We start from the raw sequence: 15,132 nt of genomic DNA, 5'->3' as shown, positions 1-15,132 counted from the left end.
CCTATTGAATTAAGTCGGTCGGTGGATGAGTGGGTGGGTACCTGCATTATAGGATGGAGCAGATACTTATACCCCCTGTTGACACCCCCTGTTGAATTCGTCACTGACTGGCTGGGGGTATACAGCTGTGCGGGACTGCAGCTTTCTGCCTTTAGTCACACGACGAGAGTTCATCTGAGCATGAACAGAAAGCACCTCCCAGCACCGCCCGCCTGGAAGCATCTGGGAAGTTGCACCCGCGTTTTAACGCAGGCCTGAGCTCCGGAGCTCCTCTCTTTGAATCACAGAATAGAACGGTAGAGTTGGAAGGGACCGCGAGGGTCATCTAGTCCAGTGTTTCCCAAACTCGGGTCTTCAGCTGTTTTCGGACTACAGTTCCCATCATCCCTGACGACTGGTCCTCCTAGTTAGGGATGATGGAAGTTGTAGTCCAAAAACTGTTGGAGACCCAAGTTTGGGAAACACTGATCTAGTCCAACCCCCTGCAATGCAGGGATCTTTATTTGCCACATGCTCTATAGACCGAAGATTCTTCGGATCAGGGAAGATCCCGCGGGTCTGGCCCTTTAGTCCCCCTCTCAGCAAGACCAGAATCGCACGGGAGTTCGACGGCCGCGCAGAAGAGGAGCGCCTGCGGCTCAGCAGCGCTGCGAAACGGGCGAACCGCGCGAACCGCCCCTTCTCCCCCCCCCCCGCGGAGGAAGCCCCGCCCCGCTCCCGACTATTGGGCGCCACAGCCGGAGCGGCACTGAGGCGACAGCCCACCCTGTGGGGAAAGCGGCTCCTCCCCCCGGGCTCCGCGCCAGAGTCCCGCCCCCTCGGCTCGCCCGGCTGCCTCCGCCTCCTCCAGCTTCGGGAGCCGCTTCCGCTCGCCATGGAGGAGGCAGGCAACCCCGAAAGAGAGCCTCTGCTCGCGGCGGCGGCTCCCGGCGGCCCCCGAGGGCTGGGGCGCCTCTACTCGGGCGGGGACAGCGCCGCCTCGGGCGACGGAGGAGACGGCGGCGGCGGCGGCGGCTCCGAGGCCTCCCGGTCTCCCCCGGGCGGGAACGGTGAGCCCAGGGGGACGTCGACGTCGGTGGGGAATCGACTGCTGGATCCTGAAGCCAGGGACGCGGGCCGGGCCGGGCTGGTGGGGCAAGAGCGAGGCCACTGCAGGGCTCGAGTTCTGACCCTGGAGGTGCCCGGGCTTGAGCCAACCTCGAAGTTGCATCCTGTGATGCCCAAGAGCATCATCCTCACCTGCAGGGGGCTGATTGGAGGGAGTGGGGGGTGAGCCGCCTGCAGCACAAGCCTCCGCATGCGCGCGCTCTCTCTCTCTAATTTTTATTCAATTTTCTGTTTTACCATTTTAAATACTCATTTAAACATCCTTAAAATAGCAGTGACTTTCCTTCTCCTCTTTCCATGGCTCATTTTGTATATCATAAATCCCTGCATCTTTTACAAAAACTAAACCATTCATCATTCCATTATTACACCCATCTCTGCATGCTTTCTCTCCATAGGGTTTCCTCTCCCCGGTAAGTAGGTGTGGGATCGTGTAGCTTTCACAACAGAGGAGTTTGTTCCTGCTCAGGGAGCCCTTGCACTGAAAATGGGCACCCTTGGTCAGTAAGGCCTGCATGGGTTCTAAAGTGCCCCTGAACATGTGCAGACAGGAGGACTCAAGGTCCGCTACCAGCACTTCAGAGACCTCGTGAGGCATTTTCAGAGCAGCAAATGCAACTTTCTCAGGATTAGAAATTAATCGTTGTTACAGGCTTTTGCCCCACCATTTGCTGTGCTGTAACCTTAGCCTCCTGTTTATGACGGTCTCTGCTGGCTAGGTGTGGCAGCATTCCTTCTGTTTTACTTCTTTGCCTGCTTAAATATTGTTGGGTAAACTGGAGTTGCAAGAAAGAGCAGAGAGAGAGAGAGAAAATTACATTTACAGCATGTAGGACAATACCTATAGAGCCTGTACTTTAGATGGTACAATGAAACTTCAACATTGGATGCATACTTCTTGTGCCTTGTGTCACTTCTGTGATGGAAGTGGTACAACAGATCTGCTAATTGACTGCCTGCATTTCTGGATTACAGAGCCATTTACTAATCCATCCATATTAAATCGTACAAACAATTCCATGGCCTGGAATGTTGCAGGTCCAGTGCCACATCCCCAGGGATACCCTCTCAATAAATACAGAACAGGAACTCCACAGTTCACATAACAGTAGGAAAGCAATCAATTTTCATAGAACATGTTTACATATTGTTTCAGCAAGGATTCCATGCACTCCCATCAGTCATTTGCATTTGCAATAGCTAAGTCTAGCTCAGACTTTTGTGCCTTTTCCCTGAATTATTTGAACTCTATAAAGTACTGTAGATGCACAGTGCTATGGTAAATGTCAGCATAGTGACTGGCACCATTTACATCCAAGTTTTTAACTGAGACGATTCATCTGTGTTGGGGATTAGTCATTCAGTTCCACATCTTGAGAAGTCACTCTCCCTATAATCTCTAGGGCACACCCAAGTTCCACCCACAATAACATTTGGAAATCATTTGTTCATACTTTCCTGGACAACGTGAATACTTGGCTTAAGAGACGGGCACAACATTTTTAGAACAGAGGGGCTGCGTTTGAAGCATCTAAGAACATACAGAGAGCCCTTGCTGGATCATGCCAAAGGTCCATCTAGTCTAGCATCAGTGGCCAACCAAATGTCTACAGGAAATCTGCTAGAAGGGCATGAGTGCAGCAGCACTCTCCCTATATGAATCCCCAGTGACTAGTATTCAGAGGCATACAGGGTGCAAAATTAGCAGGGTGTCAGGTGCGTTTTGCACCTAAAGATTCTCCATTTACGAGCACCTCCCAAAGCCTGGGTGCCATTTTTTGCACCTGGGTGCCACTTTTTGCACCTGGCTGACACTCAAGAATTACTGAAATATACGTTCTTTGAAGCTTTGTAGTATATGTTAAGGATAGACAATATGTTAAGGAATTTAACAATAAAGAGTAGAGTGTTTTGAAAACAGAAGTATGGTACCAATATTTTTTATTGTAAACACCAAATTAAACATGTATTAACAATTTATGTTAAAATGTAGTATTAACAATGTGTTACTTATGTGAATTGCATATTATCAAAGTAATAAATAAAAAGTGTTGGCAACTCCCCCCCCCCCCCCGTGACTAGACATTCTGTTTTGGCACCCACAACTCAGGTCCCAGGAGTCATTTAGCTCCTAGCTTTTCTAACCCAGTTTCTAACACTGGAGGCATACCACCTTCGACACTGAAGGTACATCACTGTGTTCAGTTCAGATGCACCATTCCTTCTAATGTGGAACTTTGTGTGGTGGTGGGAGTAGTTCTGCAAGTTTGCAGCAGAAGTTTGTTTGCACAAGACTGATTGACTGATGGCCATAGTCTATCCCCCAATTTCCTCTTTTTCCATCTTCAGGGCAATTTTGCACTTTAAAACGTTTCCTTTAAAAAATATTAATTGAATAGATTAACTTGCAAATGGTGCAAATGGTGCTTTTTAAAATATCGGACAGCCTGTTCAAAGCAGCATAGGGACAAGACCCATCATGGCAGCATTGGCATTTGTTTCCTGGTATATACAGCTGTCACTTCAGTTGCAAAACTGGAAGGAAGGGAAGCTCACTTGGTATCTGAGCTGGGCTGCCTGCTGTGAGCTTTGCAGTACGTTCCAAAATTTTATCTCCTGCAGACAAGGAGCTAGAACATGGGAAGTCAATGCGCCTTGCAGATGTGGATCACAACTTCCATTATCCCTAACCATTGATGATGCAATTTGCAGTCCAAAACATCTGAAGGGTACCATGCTGGCTATGTCTGGGATGGAGGTTCCTTCTCCTGAGCTATTCCGGCTTTAGAAGGGCAATGCATACACTTGTCTCTTGAGTGCTTCTGTTGTATTCCCTGGTGTCTACTTTTAGGATTTGGACCCCAGTCCACCACAAACTTCTTCACAAGCTTCATTACAATGGATGGGAGTGATGCAAGAGCACAGCTGTTCTCTTAACATGCATGTTTGCTTCTAGAGCTTCTTATCCCATAGAGCCTGATATGTGATCTTGCTTGTTGGCTCACTGCCTATTTTGGGTGCAACTTTGTATCCAAAAGTCTCAGACTTGCTTGTTACAGGAATGGTTTGTTGCTGCTTTCCTGTAATTGGTTTCACCATGCTGATTTGTCAGTACTCCCTCTGCTAATTTACTTGCCTGCATGCCCTTGGTGGAGGAGAGTGAAAGTAAGGACAGCACCAAATGAGGGGTAATCTGCTGCAACCCTCTATTTACAAATTGCTGCTGTTTCCTTGAGTTAAACCCTTTCATCTTAAACAAGAGGGAAGCGGTAAACAATGTGAAAATTACCTCATGTATGAGGCAGTTTTGAAGTAAATCAAGAGTGTCTTAGCTTGCAAGCCTGAGAAGACATATTAGGGAGGAAGCTCTGAGGAGCACAGTGAGAATTACTTCAGAGCAAATATGCAGAGCATTTGCGCTGCACGTGAAATTGCTCATTGGACATGCTTTAGCATGTAGATGTGATCGCAGCTGGAAATCAGAAAGGAAATAGGTGGGAGCCAGAACATTCTTGTCGCATCCTGTTAACCAGGAAACTGTCCAAAATGACTGAAATCATGATCAAAAGGGTAATTGTGAATGGCCCCTCATATTCCTTCCGGACCACTCAATTAACATTAGTTTTTGAAGGTTCAGCCACACAAGAAAAGCTGAAGATTAGCCAGTACATTGGTACCTCGGGTTAAGTACTTAATTCGTTCCAGAGGTCCGTACTTAACCTGAAACTGTTCTTAACCTGAAGCACCACTTTAGCTAATGGGGCCTGCTGCTGCTGCTGCGCCGCCGGAGTACAATTTCTGTTCTCATCCTGAAGCAAAGTTCTTAACCTGAAGCACTATTTCTGGGTTTGCGGTGTCTGTAACCTGAAGCATATGAAACCTGAAGCGTATGTAACCCGAGGTACCACTGTAATTCAAAAATACTTTTTTTCTTGATGCCAAAGTTCCTGAAATATGACTATATAGGATTCTGGCTCTTTAGAAAAAGAGGAATTTTTGGGCACATTAGCAATAAACTCTGGACCATTTCTAAAGGAAACTAACGAAGCAGTATGGTGTCCTGCCATTAAGGCGATGTCACCCACCCATTAGGATGATGTTACCAAATTGTCAGGTGGCCATGGTTTAAGAAAAATGGTCTCTCGTGCCATATTGGAACCCCTGCTGGACCATGATTTGCCCAAAGGCTGAAGGTTCTCCATCTCTGCTTTAAGGGGAACATTACAGATTTCTCCTCAATTGATTTTTGTTTGTTTGCTTTAGCACAAATTTGGCACTGGTGGCATCTTCAGTCTTCCTTCCTAATATATGCAAGCTCAGCACAGCAGAGATAGGTATAAGGCTAACACATGAATGTTCACGTCATTACTGCTGTTATATTGGTTTAGATAACCTAAAATCCAGTGCTTGGATTAATTCACAGAGCCTTGTCTTAATCCTGATGGTCGGTCAGTAGAAGGGCTCTCAGCTTCCTTTCCTCCTTCATTCTCCTATTGTATTCACAGAAAAGATGCTTGAGATGTGATGACACATAGTCTGACATCCTCAGCAGCCAAAAGGCTAAATTAAGCAATACCAACACTTTGTGTGGGATCTTCATGATTAATGAAACTATCTATTAGCTTTGTTGGGATCACAGAAATGACTGTTGTATCTTTGCAGTTGCCGATGACCAAAATCCCTACTTGAACCAAGCAGTAGTATTCATTGAAGATGCAATTCAGGTAAATGTCTCATCTGCCAGGCTATGGCCAAAGTGGAGATAACTGATTAGTGCCCAGCAAAATAAACTATTGCATAGGACTTGAGTATTCTGTTTTCCTGGTGAGCTGCCAGTTTATGGCACACAGTTAAATTAATGTTAGGCTCAGCAGTCCGGTCTTGCCAGCTGTGCAGTAAGAGACTGCCCTAAATAATTTTAGGGAAGCTTGATTTCTGCATATTTCTGTTTTCATCTCTTTGGACAACCGGGATTGCATAATTATTGCTCATGACACTTGTAAGAGCCATTCCGTGTTGGGAAATCAGCTTGTTTAAAGGTTAGTGGATGTTGCCTTGAATAGTGCATGCCTGTATAAATTGATATGGCTTGACTTTGAATAACAGAGCAATTGGGATGCCTGAGTGATCAATCTTGCCTTTCATCTCTCTAGTATCGTTCCATAAATCACCGTGTGGATTCTTACTCCTTGTGGCTTTATCGGCGGTATTACTCAGAAGTTTGCCAATGGTGAGAAACTGGGCTCTTTTCTCTTGCTTATCTCTGATGCTTAGAGCCTCTGTCACTCTCTGACTCCACAAATCCTTGGTTCCTCTGTCAATCCAAGGCATTTTTGTATTTTCCTAACTATCCCTCTTAGGATTTCCTATCTGGCTGCCGCTACGTTGGCCACTTTCATTTTGCAGCAATAACCATGAAGCCTCTCTCCAGCACTCCCAAGTTGGTAGGCTGGAGAAAGAGACCTTTTGCTAAACAATGTGACATTGCTACAAATATTGCTGGTCATCACAGATATAAAATCACCCCTGTCCAACCAAATGCCTGTGGAAAACTCACAAACAGAATGTGAGTGCAGCAGCACTCCACAGCTGCTGTTCCCCACCAACCTTTAGTCAGAGGCCTTATTAGAGTATTTCAGGCACAATTTAAATCTTTATTTAAAATGATGTTTATAAGATGAAACAGAATTTGCACTTTTGCCTGCTCTTGTGATAGCATAACACCCCACTGGATGAAAGCAGAGGTATGGGAAACCAGAAATGGTTGAATAGTACAATCCTATGCATGTCTACTCAGAAATACAACCCACTGCGTTCAAGAGAACTTACTCCTGGGAAAGTATACATAGGATTTCAACCCACGAGTTGAATTCAACATAATGTTAAGCAGAATGTGCTCCTCCTCTGTGCCCCCCTGCATCTGTTCTGGGGGATCCTCCAACCCTCCAGAGTAGCTTTGGGGATAGCGTGGGGAGGAGGGGGCAATCCCTTTGTGGTGGTGTTAATCCTGTTTAAGTGAATACCACCTACATTTCTTATTTCTTGCTTTTTCTTTTTTTTGGTTATTTATATTTTTTTGGAAGTTATTTCAATTAAAAGAAATAAAGTGAAACAGAAAAAAGAAGGGAAAGTAAGGGGGGAAATAACAACAAAGACACATATGAAAAGAATAGATAGATAGATATGCAAAAATGAATATATTATATTTCCATACATTCTTATATAAATTGGTATCGTGTTATTATCCTTAATACTTACAGTATGTAAATGTTAATAGCCTACTACATTTTGCATAAAGTCCTTCCAAATATTATCATATTTATCCAAGCAAAGTCTGTATCTGTAAGCATTCTGTTCACAGGTTGCGAGTGTTGTCATATTGTCAATTCATTTTTAAAAAGAAATCCTTAAGAAAAATTCCCAGGATTACAAAAATAAATGCAGATACCCTCTACCCTGTTTTAAGTTGTGATACATTCCATGTTATTAATCATCCTTTATTCCTGCCCTTCTTCCCAAAGTACCCCAGAGTGGCAAACAACAAAACAAATTTACTTGTTTAGAAACAAGCCAAATATCCTCACAATGAATCATTTGAAAGCTGCCAGAATGTATTTTTCAGCCACCAAATGCGTGAGCGAACAGGAATGTTTTAAAATCCTGCCTAAACATTAATAACATAGGCCAACGACACCCCCCCCCAAGGGCGTTCCATAGGTCATGGGTTGCTACTGAAAAGAACCTGTCATAGTTCAGCACCAGTTCCCGACTTTGTCAACCTTCATCTCCGAAGCTAGGAAAATGTCACATTTCCAGATCCTCACTATCACAAGCTTAGTTGCAAATGGCAAGAATGCCAAAACATGTTGGTGATAATTTAAATCCTCATGGCTTGAAAGTGAGGAATATCACTGAAATACGTGTGGTATCTATAGCAGGTGTTGGAAATCTTTGGCCCTCCAGATGTTGCTGAACTACAACTTCCATCAAATGTTGCCATTGGCAGCACTTGCTGGTGTTGATGGGAATTGTGGTTCAGCAACATTTGGAGGGCCAGAGATTCCCAACGCCTGATCTGCAGTGTTCGCTATTGCAAAAAAGGGCTTGGTTTTATCAGCCACATTTTTAAAGGCCTCTCTGTGAGCACTGCAGCATTAACAATGGTACTACCATTAGGTCATTGTCTTGTTGCGTTGTATATTTGATAAAGGGGACCCACACTGGGGTGAAGGTGTCCTCCTTTGATTGTCTCTGTGCTAGTTTAAGTTTGTTGGTTAACTTTACTAGTAGGGTGGTTGCCTATTCCCCCCCCCCAAAAAAACCCCCACAGCATACAGATCAATATGGCTAATAAGACCCAACACTCGCCCCTCTAACACATGTAAACAAACCATGCTGCAACCAACCAAACACAACCAACCAAGCTTTGGAACATCCCCCTCCCAATCTCTCGCAATGCCAATAAAAATGAACCCATATATAAATAAAACACCTACTCAGGTGATGCTGACCTAAAAACCCTGCACAAACACTATGCAATAGAATAAAAGTTCATTATCCCACCCTCTCCTTCCCTCTCTCCCCTCTTTCCCCCAGTCGCACAGTGTCTCATACTGAATGTAAATGAACTGTGAAAAAGATTCTAAAGTAGAGACGCTATATGTACTTTCCCCTGTTCGTTTGTTTTGTAACAGAAAAAACCTCAAATAAAAACTAATTTTTAAAAAATGGTTTTACTATTAATAGTCATTGTATCAGCTATTCACACTTGTAGATACAGTGGCTTCATCATGTATCAGTCCACACAAAACTTTCACCCTCTTCCAAGGGCAAGCTATCCTTACCAACCTAAGATATGCATTCGCCTAACAGCATAACATGTGAACCAAGCAATTGCAGGTATAACTGGCAGCAATAGCTGGAAAAGAAATGGTGCTGCAGCTGGCTGAATTTTTTGCTCTCATCATTCGTATGCCCCTCTGGTCCTTGTTTAGAGAACAGTTAGCACTACTTGGATGTGGAGCAAAAGCCTGTCTGAGCTGATCCTGTGAGCTGAAGCCATTTTTATTTGTTTTTTTGATTTCTGAACTAAAAGCATGTCACTGAATGTACTAGGTGATGCCTGAATGGCTTGGCCGGCTTTCGGTCCAAAGAGATTGGAATGAAGGGCTTGATCTCTTTCTGCTGTACTATCACTTTGCAGGGAGGTAACTATCGCACATCATCATGCTATAAAAGGGCTTTCAGTTGTCCATTTAGGCTCAATCCCATATACTATGCGTTTTGACTGCTCCTGATATTAAGCGATTGTATGGCTGTATATTCTTTTTGGCCAAGTAGCTTTTAGGAGGATATGTTTTTCATTCAGTAATCACATTGATCTTCCTTTGTTCTTAAAGGATTTTGATTGCCACCATTACACTAATTCTGGCTCTTGCTTTCATCGAAACGCCTTCTTCATTTACTGTCACGTCGGACATACGATACCGCTTGGAACCCTGGGAGCCTCCTTGTGGCTTGACGGAGAGCATTGAACTGCTTTGCTTCCTTGTCTTTATAGCAGATGTCTCTGTAAAGGTGAGCGATGACACATTTAATGCCACTTGGAAAATCTCCAGGTTCATGAGGTGCATTTGAACTGCCCACACTTCCCTATGTGGAATATATGGAATAACCAATGAATTCCAACATGATTCTGGGCTCTGTGCTTCAGAAATGGGAAAATTAGGAAATGGTTCTTTTGAAAAGCCTCCCCATCGGTGAAGGCTTCATTTTCACGATGACTGGTCCAGCTGTTTTTAGAAAGAGTATATCAAAATTAGTCGCACTTTAGTTTTGTAAATCTTTCTGTGAAAGAAAATGTTACAGTGATCTAACGACTGTTTAAACATGTATTGTATTGCTTCATCAGAGTTACTTAATAGGATGGGAAGAGTTTCGGAAAACCAAGTGGTTGATGGCCTATATCCTGGTGCTAGTAGTCTCCCTTGCAGACTGGACTGTTTCACTGAGCTCTTCCTGTGGTGAGGTAAGGACTATATGTGTGTATGTCACTGAGGTAGGGGCTACAGAGAAGGAGGGTCAGATTGAGCAAGTAGCACTTTGCAGTTGAGCAAGCAACAAAAACATTTTTACTTTTGCAAAACTTTTGAGTTTGTAATCTGAGAGCATCCTCTGCTTATATACTTACAACTTGGAGCAAGCACAGCTCAAAGTCCCACTCTGCTGTGAAGTTGTTGTCATTGGCCTTTTTATCCTGTCCTCCTCCTAACCTCCTCCTCCACCATGTTATCCTCATGACAACCCTGTGAGGTAGGTTAGGCCCAGAGTCACCCAGTGCACTTCCTATCTAAGTGGGAACTTGAATCTGGGTCTCCCTCATTTCATTTTAACACTCTAGCCTTCATACCATATTGGCATCTCAACTGAAAGTTCAAATCTCCATTCAGTCCTGAAGCACACTGGGTAACTTTGTAATGTTTAACTTTTAAATTTTATTATATTTAAAATATCTCTATACTACTTTTCATTGACATGATGCTGGAGCAGTACACAGTATATAAACACAGTACAACAAAATGCCCATACAGTGGTAGCTCAGGTTACATATGCTTCAGGTTACAGACTCCGCTAACCCAGAAATAGTGCTTCAGGTTAAGAACTTTGCTTCAGTATGAGAACAGAAATCGGGCTCCGGCGGCGGCGCAGCAGCAGGAGGCCCCATTAGCTAAAGTGGTGCTTCAGGTTAAGAACAGTTTCAGGTTAAGTACGGACCTCCGGAATGAATTAAGTACTTAACCTGAGGTATCATTGTAATAGCAACACAATGTCATTCAAACCACTGTAAACAATAATACATTATAACCAAGCTGTCAATTACTAGCCGGTAAACCCCACAAGGAGAGGCCATAGCTCAGTGACAGAGTTTCCGCTTTGCATGCAGAAGATTCCAGGTTGGAACAAGGCATCACTAATATACGGTTGACACCCAGTTATATAACAGCTGAGCCAGGTATGAGTGTTTGAAGTTTGCTTTCTTTGGAAAGTATGTTCGTTTCAGTGGTGTTCCTGCTTGTTGCATTTTTAAAAAATGATTTTGGAAACATCCCTTCTGGTACCTGTACTTTCTTCCTGGAACGCATGCTGACTAGAAATAACTCCCACACTGGAAATGAAGATAACCAAATGAAGAACTAAAGAGGAAGAGTTTTGTGCTTTGTTCCATCTGTAGAATTTTGTGCCAAGGTTATTATTTCAACGACTGCAAAAGATATAAACTTTGCATCTGATGAGCTGATCACTTGGAGAAGGCCCGAAGTCCTTCTCTCCTTGGCTAGCTATGTGAGGGTTCAGTATGCCACTGTCAATATCAGTGAAAACAGGTGCAGCTGAAGCAAACCATCTTTTCCTTCCTCTGTCAGACTTCAAAGCATTCTGAAGAATTCTCAGGTTAACCTGTTCTAGCAACAACAGCAACAAAGAGTTTTCTAGTGGGATTGAGCTAACGTATGAAGTCTTAAGTTGGAAAGTGTATATTTATTTATTTATTTATTTATTGAAAACATTTATATGCCACAATTCAGCAGAACTTCTAGGGCAGTTTACAAAAAAACACCCCAAAACCAAGATACCCCAAAACCAATCCCCCTCTTTGCAGCAATTTGTTAAAAAAGGAAAATACATTAAAACACCTGAAAGAACACAAATGTTTTTTGCATGGCCCTTAAATGATAGCATTGTTGCTGCCTGTTGGATATCTCTGATAGGGGAATTCCACAAGGAACACCATCACTGAGATGGCCCCAAAATGAGCATTCACCTTGGTTAATCGTTAATGCTTCTTCCCCCCAGTTAATTTGTTCAAACATTGTTTTTCTTTCTTTCTTGTCATCCATTTATACACTGGTAGTCATTACATCGTGTGGGTGATCAAATGTTGCCTGTTTGTCTCGTTACCACCCTTCCATTTTAAAAAATAAAGAAATTATTCCCTTTTGTGCTTGCATTATATTTTGCAAAACTAAACTTTACTGTTCAGCTTGAGCAGCCCATGTGGACATTGCATTAAAAATCAAATTCATTCTCTGGTTTGGATGCTGGCTTGTTTTGTCATTAACAAGTGCAAACCTTATCCCCTTCAATCTTAGAGTCTGAGAATAAGGCGAATCCTCCGCCCTTTCTTCCTCCTTCAGAACTCTTCAATGATGAAAAAGACACTAAAAAGCATCAAGAGGACATTGCCAGAAATTACAAGGTAACAAGGAGTAATAGAGCAACTCTCTTCCAGCCTGCAGATAAGCAATCAAAAAATACTGTAGGCTTTACTTCCCCATAGTGGCCCAGTTTGCACACCACAGTTGTTTACCATGACATGTCAATCTGGGATGTTTTGCTCCTGCCCGTAGCGTGTGGATAAAACAACCCACATTTTATGTCCAATTTGTTTTTGGAATGATGATTATGGTTTGTATGAGCAAAACAAGCCATGGTCCCCACTTCAGACATAACGCTAAGCTAGGGACCATGTTTGTGTCTTCTATGAACTAGTGGGAAGTGAGAAAATAACCCAGAGCATTGTGTTCATGGTAAACCTGGGGTGGGGAGCCTGTGGCCATCCAGATGTTGTTTTACACCTCTCATCATTCTTGGCCATAGGCAATGCAACATCTGGAAGGCAGTAAACTGTTAATTATGATTTACCATGAAGTATGAGCTGGGTCACCACACTACCATAACTAAGAGTAGAAATTGGGAAATGCCTGAAGGAATGACTGGTTGGGAATCAGTTGGAAGTGGAGAGGAGCCAGGAAAATCATCTTGATGATAATCTTCTGGCACAACATTTGCAAGTTGAGGGTGAATTTTGGGGTCTTTGGAGTATAGTGGAAACTTGTTGAGAGGGATCTGTCAAGGAAAATTTCTACATTACCATAGGAAGATGTACGCCAGTGCTATGTTCTTATCCTCATTCTTCCCAGGTTTTGACTAAATTTACTAGAACTTAAATGCCTCAGCCAAATAAATTATTTCCTGAATATAGGGCAACTTCTTCTTCTTCTTCTTCTTCCTCAAAAATGCTGTATTCTGGTTTATTTGAATGTTGTAGTCTGACATTTCTCCATTTGCATCCTTCTTACATTTTAATGAAAGAACTAATTTTGGCATTTGTGCTTTCTCCCTAATAGTGTTATGCTGCTATTAGCTGTTCACCTGTTTCTCTTTACCATGTTTGGCATGCTGCTGTTTGCTCGAACAAAGGTAACTAACGTGAATGATTCATGTAGGGTTTGGTTGTCTTGAGAGCGTTGTCAGAAGTGCTGGCAAATGTAATAAGTTTTTTGGGAAAAATATTGCCCCTTTCTGAAATGTCTATCTTTTCTGTGTTTGAGACATAGTGTTAGATGTAGTGTTAAGGTCTGGATTATTTCCCCCCTTTATCAGAAGGAAATAAAGCTTGTGTGTACACACTTTGCTTTCCCAGAGGATCTTTGTAAAAGTTGGATCCAGCAGAATTAGCCTGAAAAGCGGATAGAGCTGAAAAAAATGGGAAAGAGTGTCACCCCTCCAGCTTCCCCTTTTCAGTTCCCTCCCTCAGCTTTTTGCACTTTCCACGGGAGAAAGTGGTAATCCCCCTTGCCATATCATGACCAATCATATAAGAGTAATTACATATATGAAATGCTGCAACATGATAGCTTTCCCCACAAACTGTTCCCTCTAAGAAAAACTGACGTGATAGTTACCACATGCAAACCACCACAAACTCCAAAATAAATGCCTGTGTAGAAGACGGATGTCTTCATTTCACTGTGTCTTTCTTGAATCTTTGCACTCTGAACTTTGCTGTGCTTTCCCCCCTTGTGTATTTAAATACAGAGGTCTTATTCCTGTGGGTATATGTGTGTGTATGTGTGAACACACACAAGCCCATGTATATAGTACCAATAAATGTTTGGTACCAATTCTCTTCCAGCATGTTCACTTAGAAGCTGACTGCTTGTAAGGAACAAATCTCTGTAACACAGCTCCAGTTCTCAAGCAGAAGCAGATACTTAATCCTTTTGCTGCTCGAATATTTTCTATTCTAGGTGCCCCCCCCCGGCTGCTTTCCTTCCCTCAGGTTTTTAAAAATGTGTTTGCTTTCTAAATACAACACTGGAAAAAATAAAATTCCATTGGTTTTTTTGGGTTATAGTTTGCAAATCTGCCAGTTTATGACAACGATACAAAAATGATAAAATGTTAAAAAATATATAGATGTTAAAATGCGATATTATATCAAGAATATTCTTTTTATTTTAGAGATTCTAGCTTAATTCTAGTCATCTTAGTATTCATACACCAGCTCAGACAAGACTGGAGAAGAGGAGGTTAAGGGGTGATATGATAGCCATGTTCAAATATATAAAAGGATGTCACATAGAGGAGGGAGAAAGGTTGTTTTCTGCTGCTCCAGAGAAGCGGACACGGAGCAATGGTTCCAAACTACAAGAAAAAAGATTCCACCTAAACATTAGGAAGAACTTCCTGACAGTAAGAGCTGTTCGACAGTGGAATTTACTGCCAAGGAATGTGGTGGAGTCTCCTTCTTTGGAGGTCTTTAAGCAGAGGCTTGACAACCATATGTCAGGAGTGCTCTGATGGTGTTTCCTGCTTGGCAGGGGGTTGGACTCGATGGCCCTTGTGGTCTCTTCCAACTCTTCTATGATTCTATGATTCTAAGACCACTTTGGGAAGATGCTCATATATGATGTTGTTATGTGCAAGTAGAGTAGAAAAAGTGCCACCTGAGACTAGCTGTATGTCTTGTGGAAATTTAATGAATATCATGTTTTACATTATATTTTTCTGAAGTACTCACCTGTCTGTCTGAAGCCAGAAGTAACTGGATTTATTGTAACATTGTGTTGTGTGGCCCCGATCTTCCACAGTCGTATTCTGCCTGATAAGCTAGTTATGTGTGTGTGTGTGTGGCATCATGCACTTGGGTCATACAGTGTGATCCCAGGACTTGTGCATGCTTCT

At 42.9% G+C, this 15,132-nt stretch overlaps 1 protein-coding gene across 1 annotated transcript in view; it reads left to right on the top strand.

The window, feature by feature from the left end:
• Positions 1-874: 874 nt before the first annotated feature.
• TPCN2 (two pore segment channel 2) overlaps positions 875-15,132 on the top strand; it is a gene marked incomplete at its 5' end in the record, with an annotated part of 30,682 nt that continues 16,424 nt past the window's right edge. Inside the window, 7 exons of the mRNA XM_081834862.1 lie at positions 875-1,049; positions 5,770-5,831; positions 6,261-6,337; positions 9,507-9,684; positions 10,019-10,135; positions 12,255-12,361; positions 13,293-13,365. Coding sequence (XP_081690988.1) covers positions 875-1,049; positions 5,770-5,831; positions 6,261-6,337; positions 9,507-9,684; positions 10,019-10,135; positions 12,255-12,361; positions 13,293-13,365 — 789 coding nt within the window. The remainder of the gene's footprint in view (positions 1,050-5,769; positions 5,832-6,260; positions 6,338-9,506; positions 9,685-10,018; positions 10,136-12,254; positions 12,362-13,292; positions 13,366-15,132) is intronic.

The sequence above is a fragment of the Podarcis erhardii genome, assembly GCF_964252035.2.
Source record: "Podarcis erhardii genome assembly, chromosome: 1".
Taxonomy (NCBI): Eukaryota; Metazoa; Chordata; class Lepidosauria; order Squamata; family Lacertidae; genus Podarcis; species Podarcis erhardii.
The sequence above is the reverse complement of the archived record's forward strand: the minus strand, read 5'-3'. Positions and strand labels throughout refer to the sequence as shown.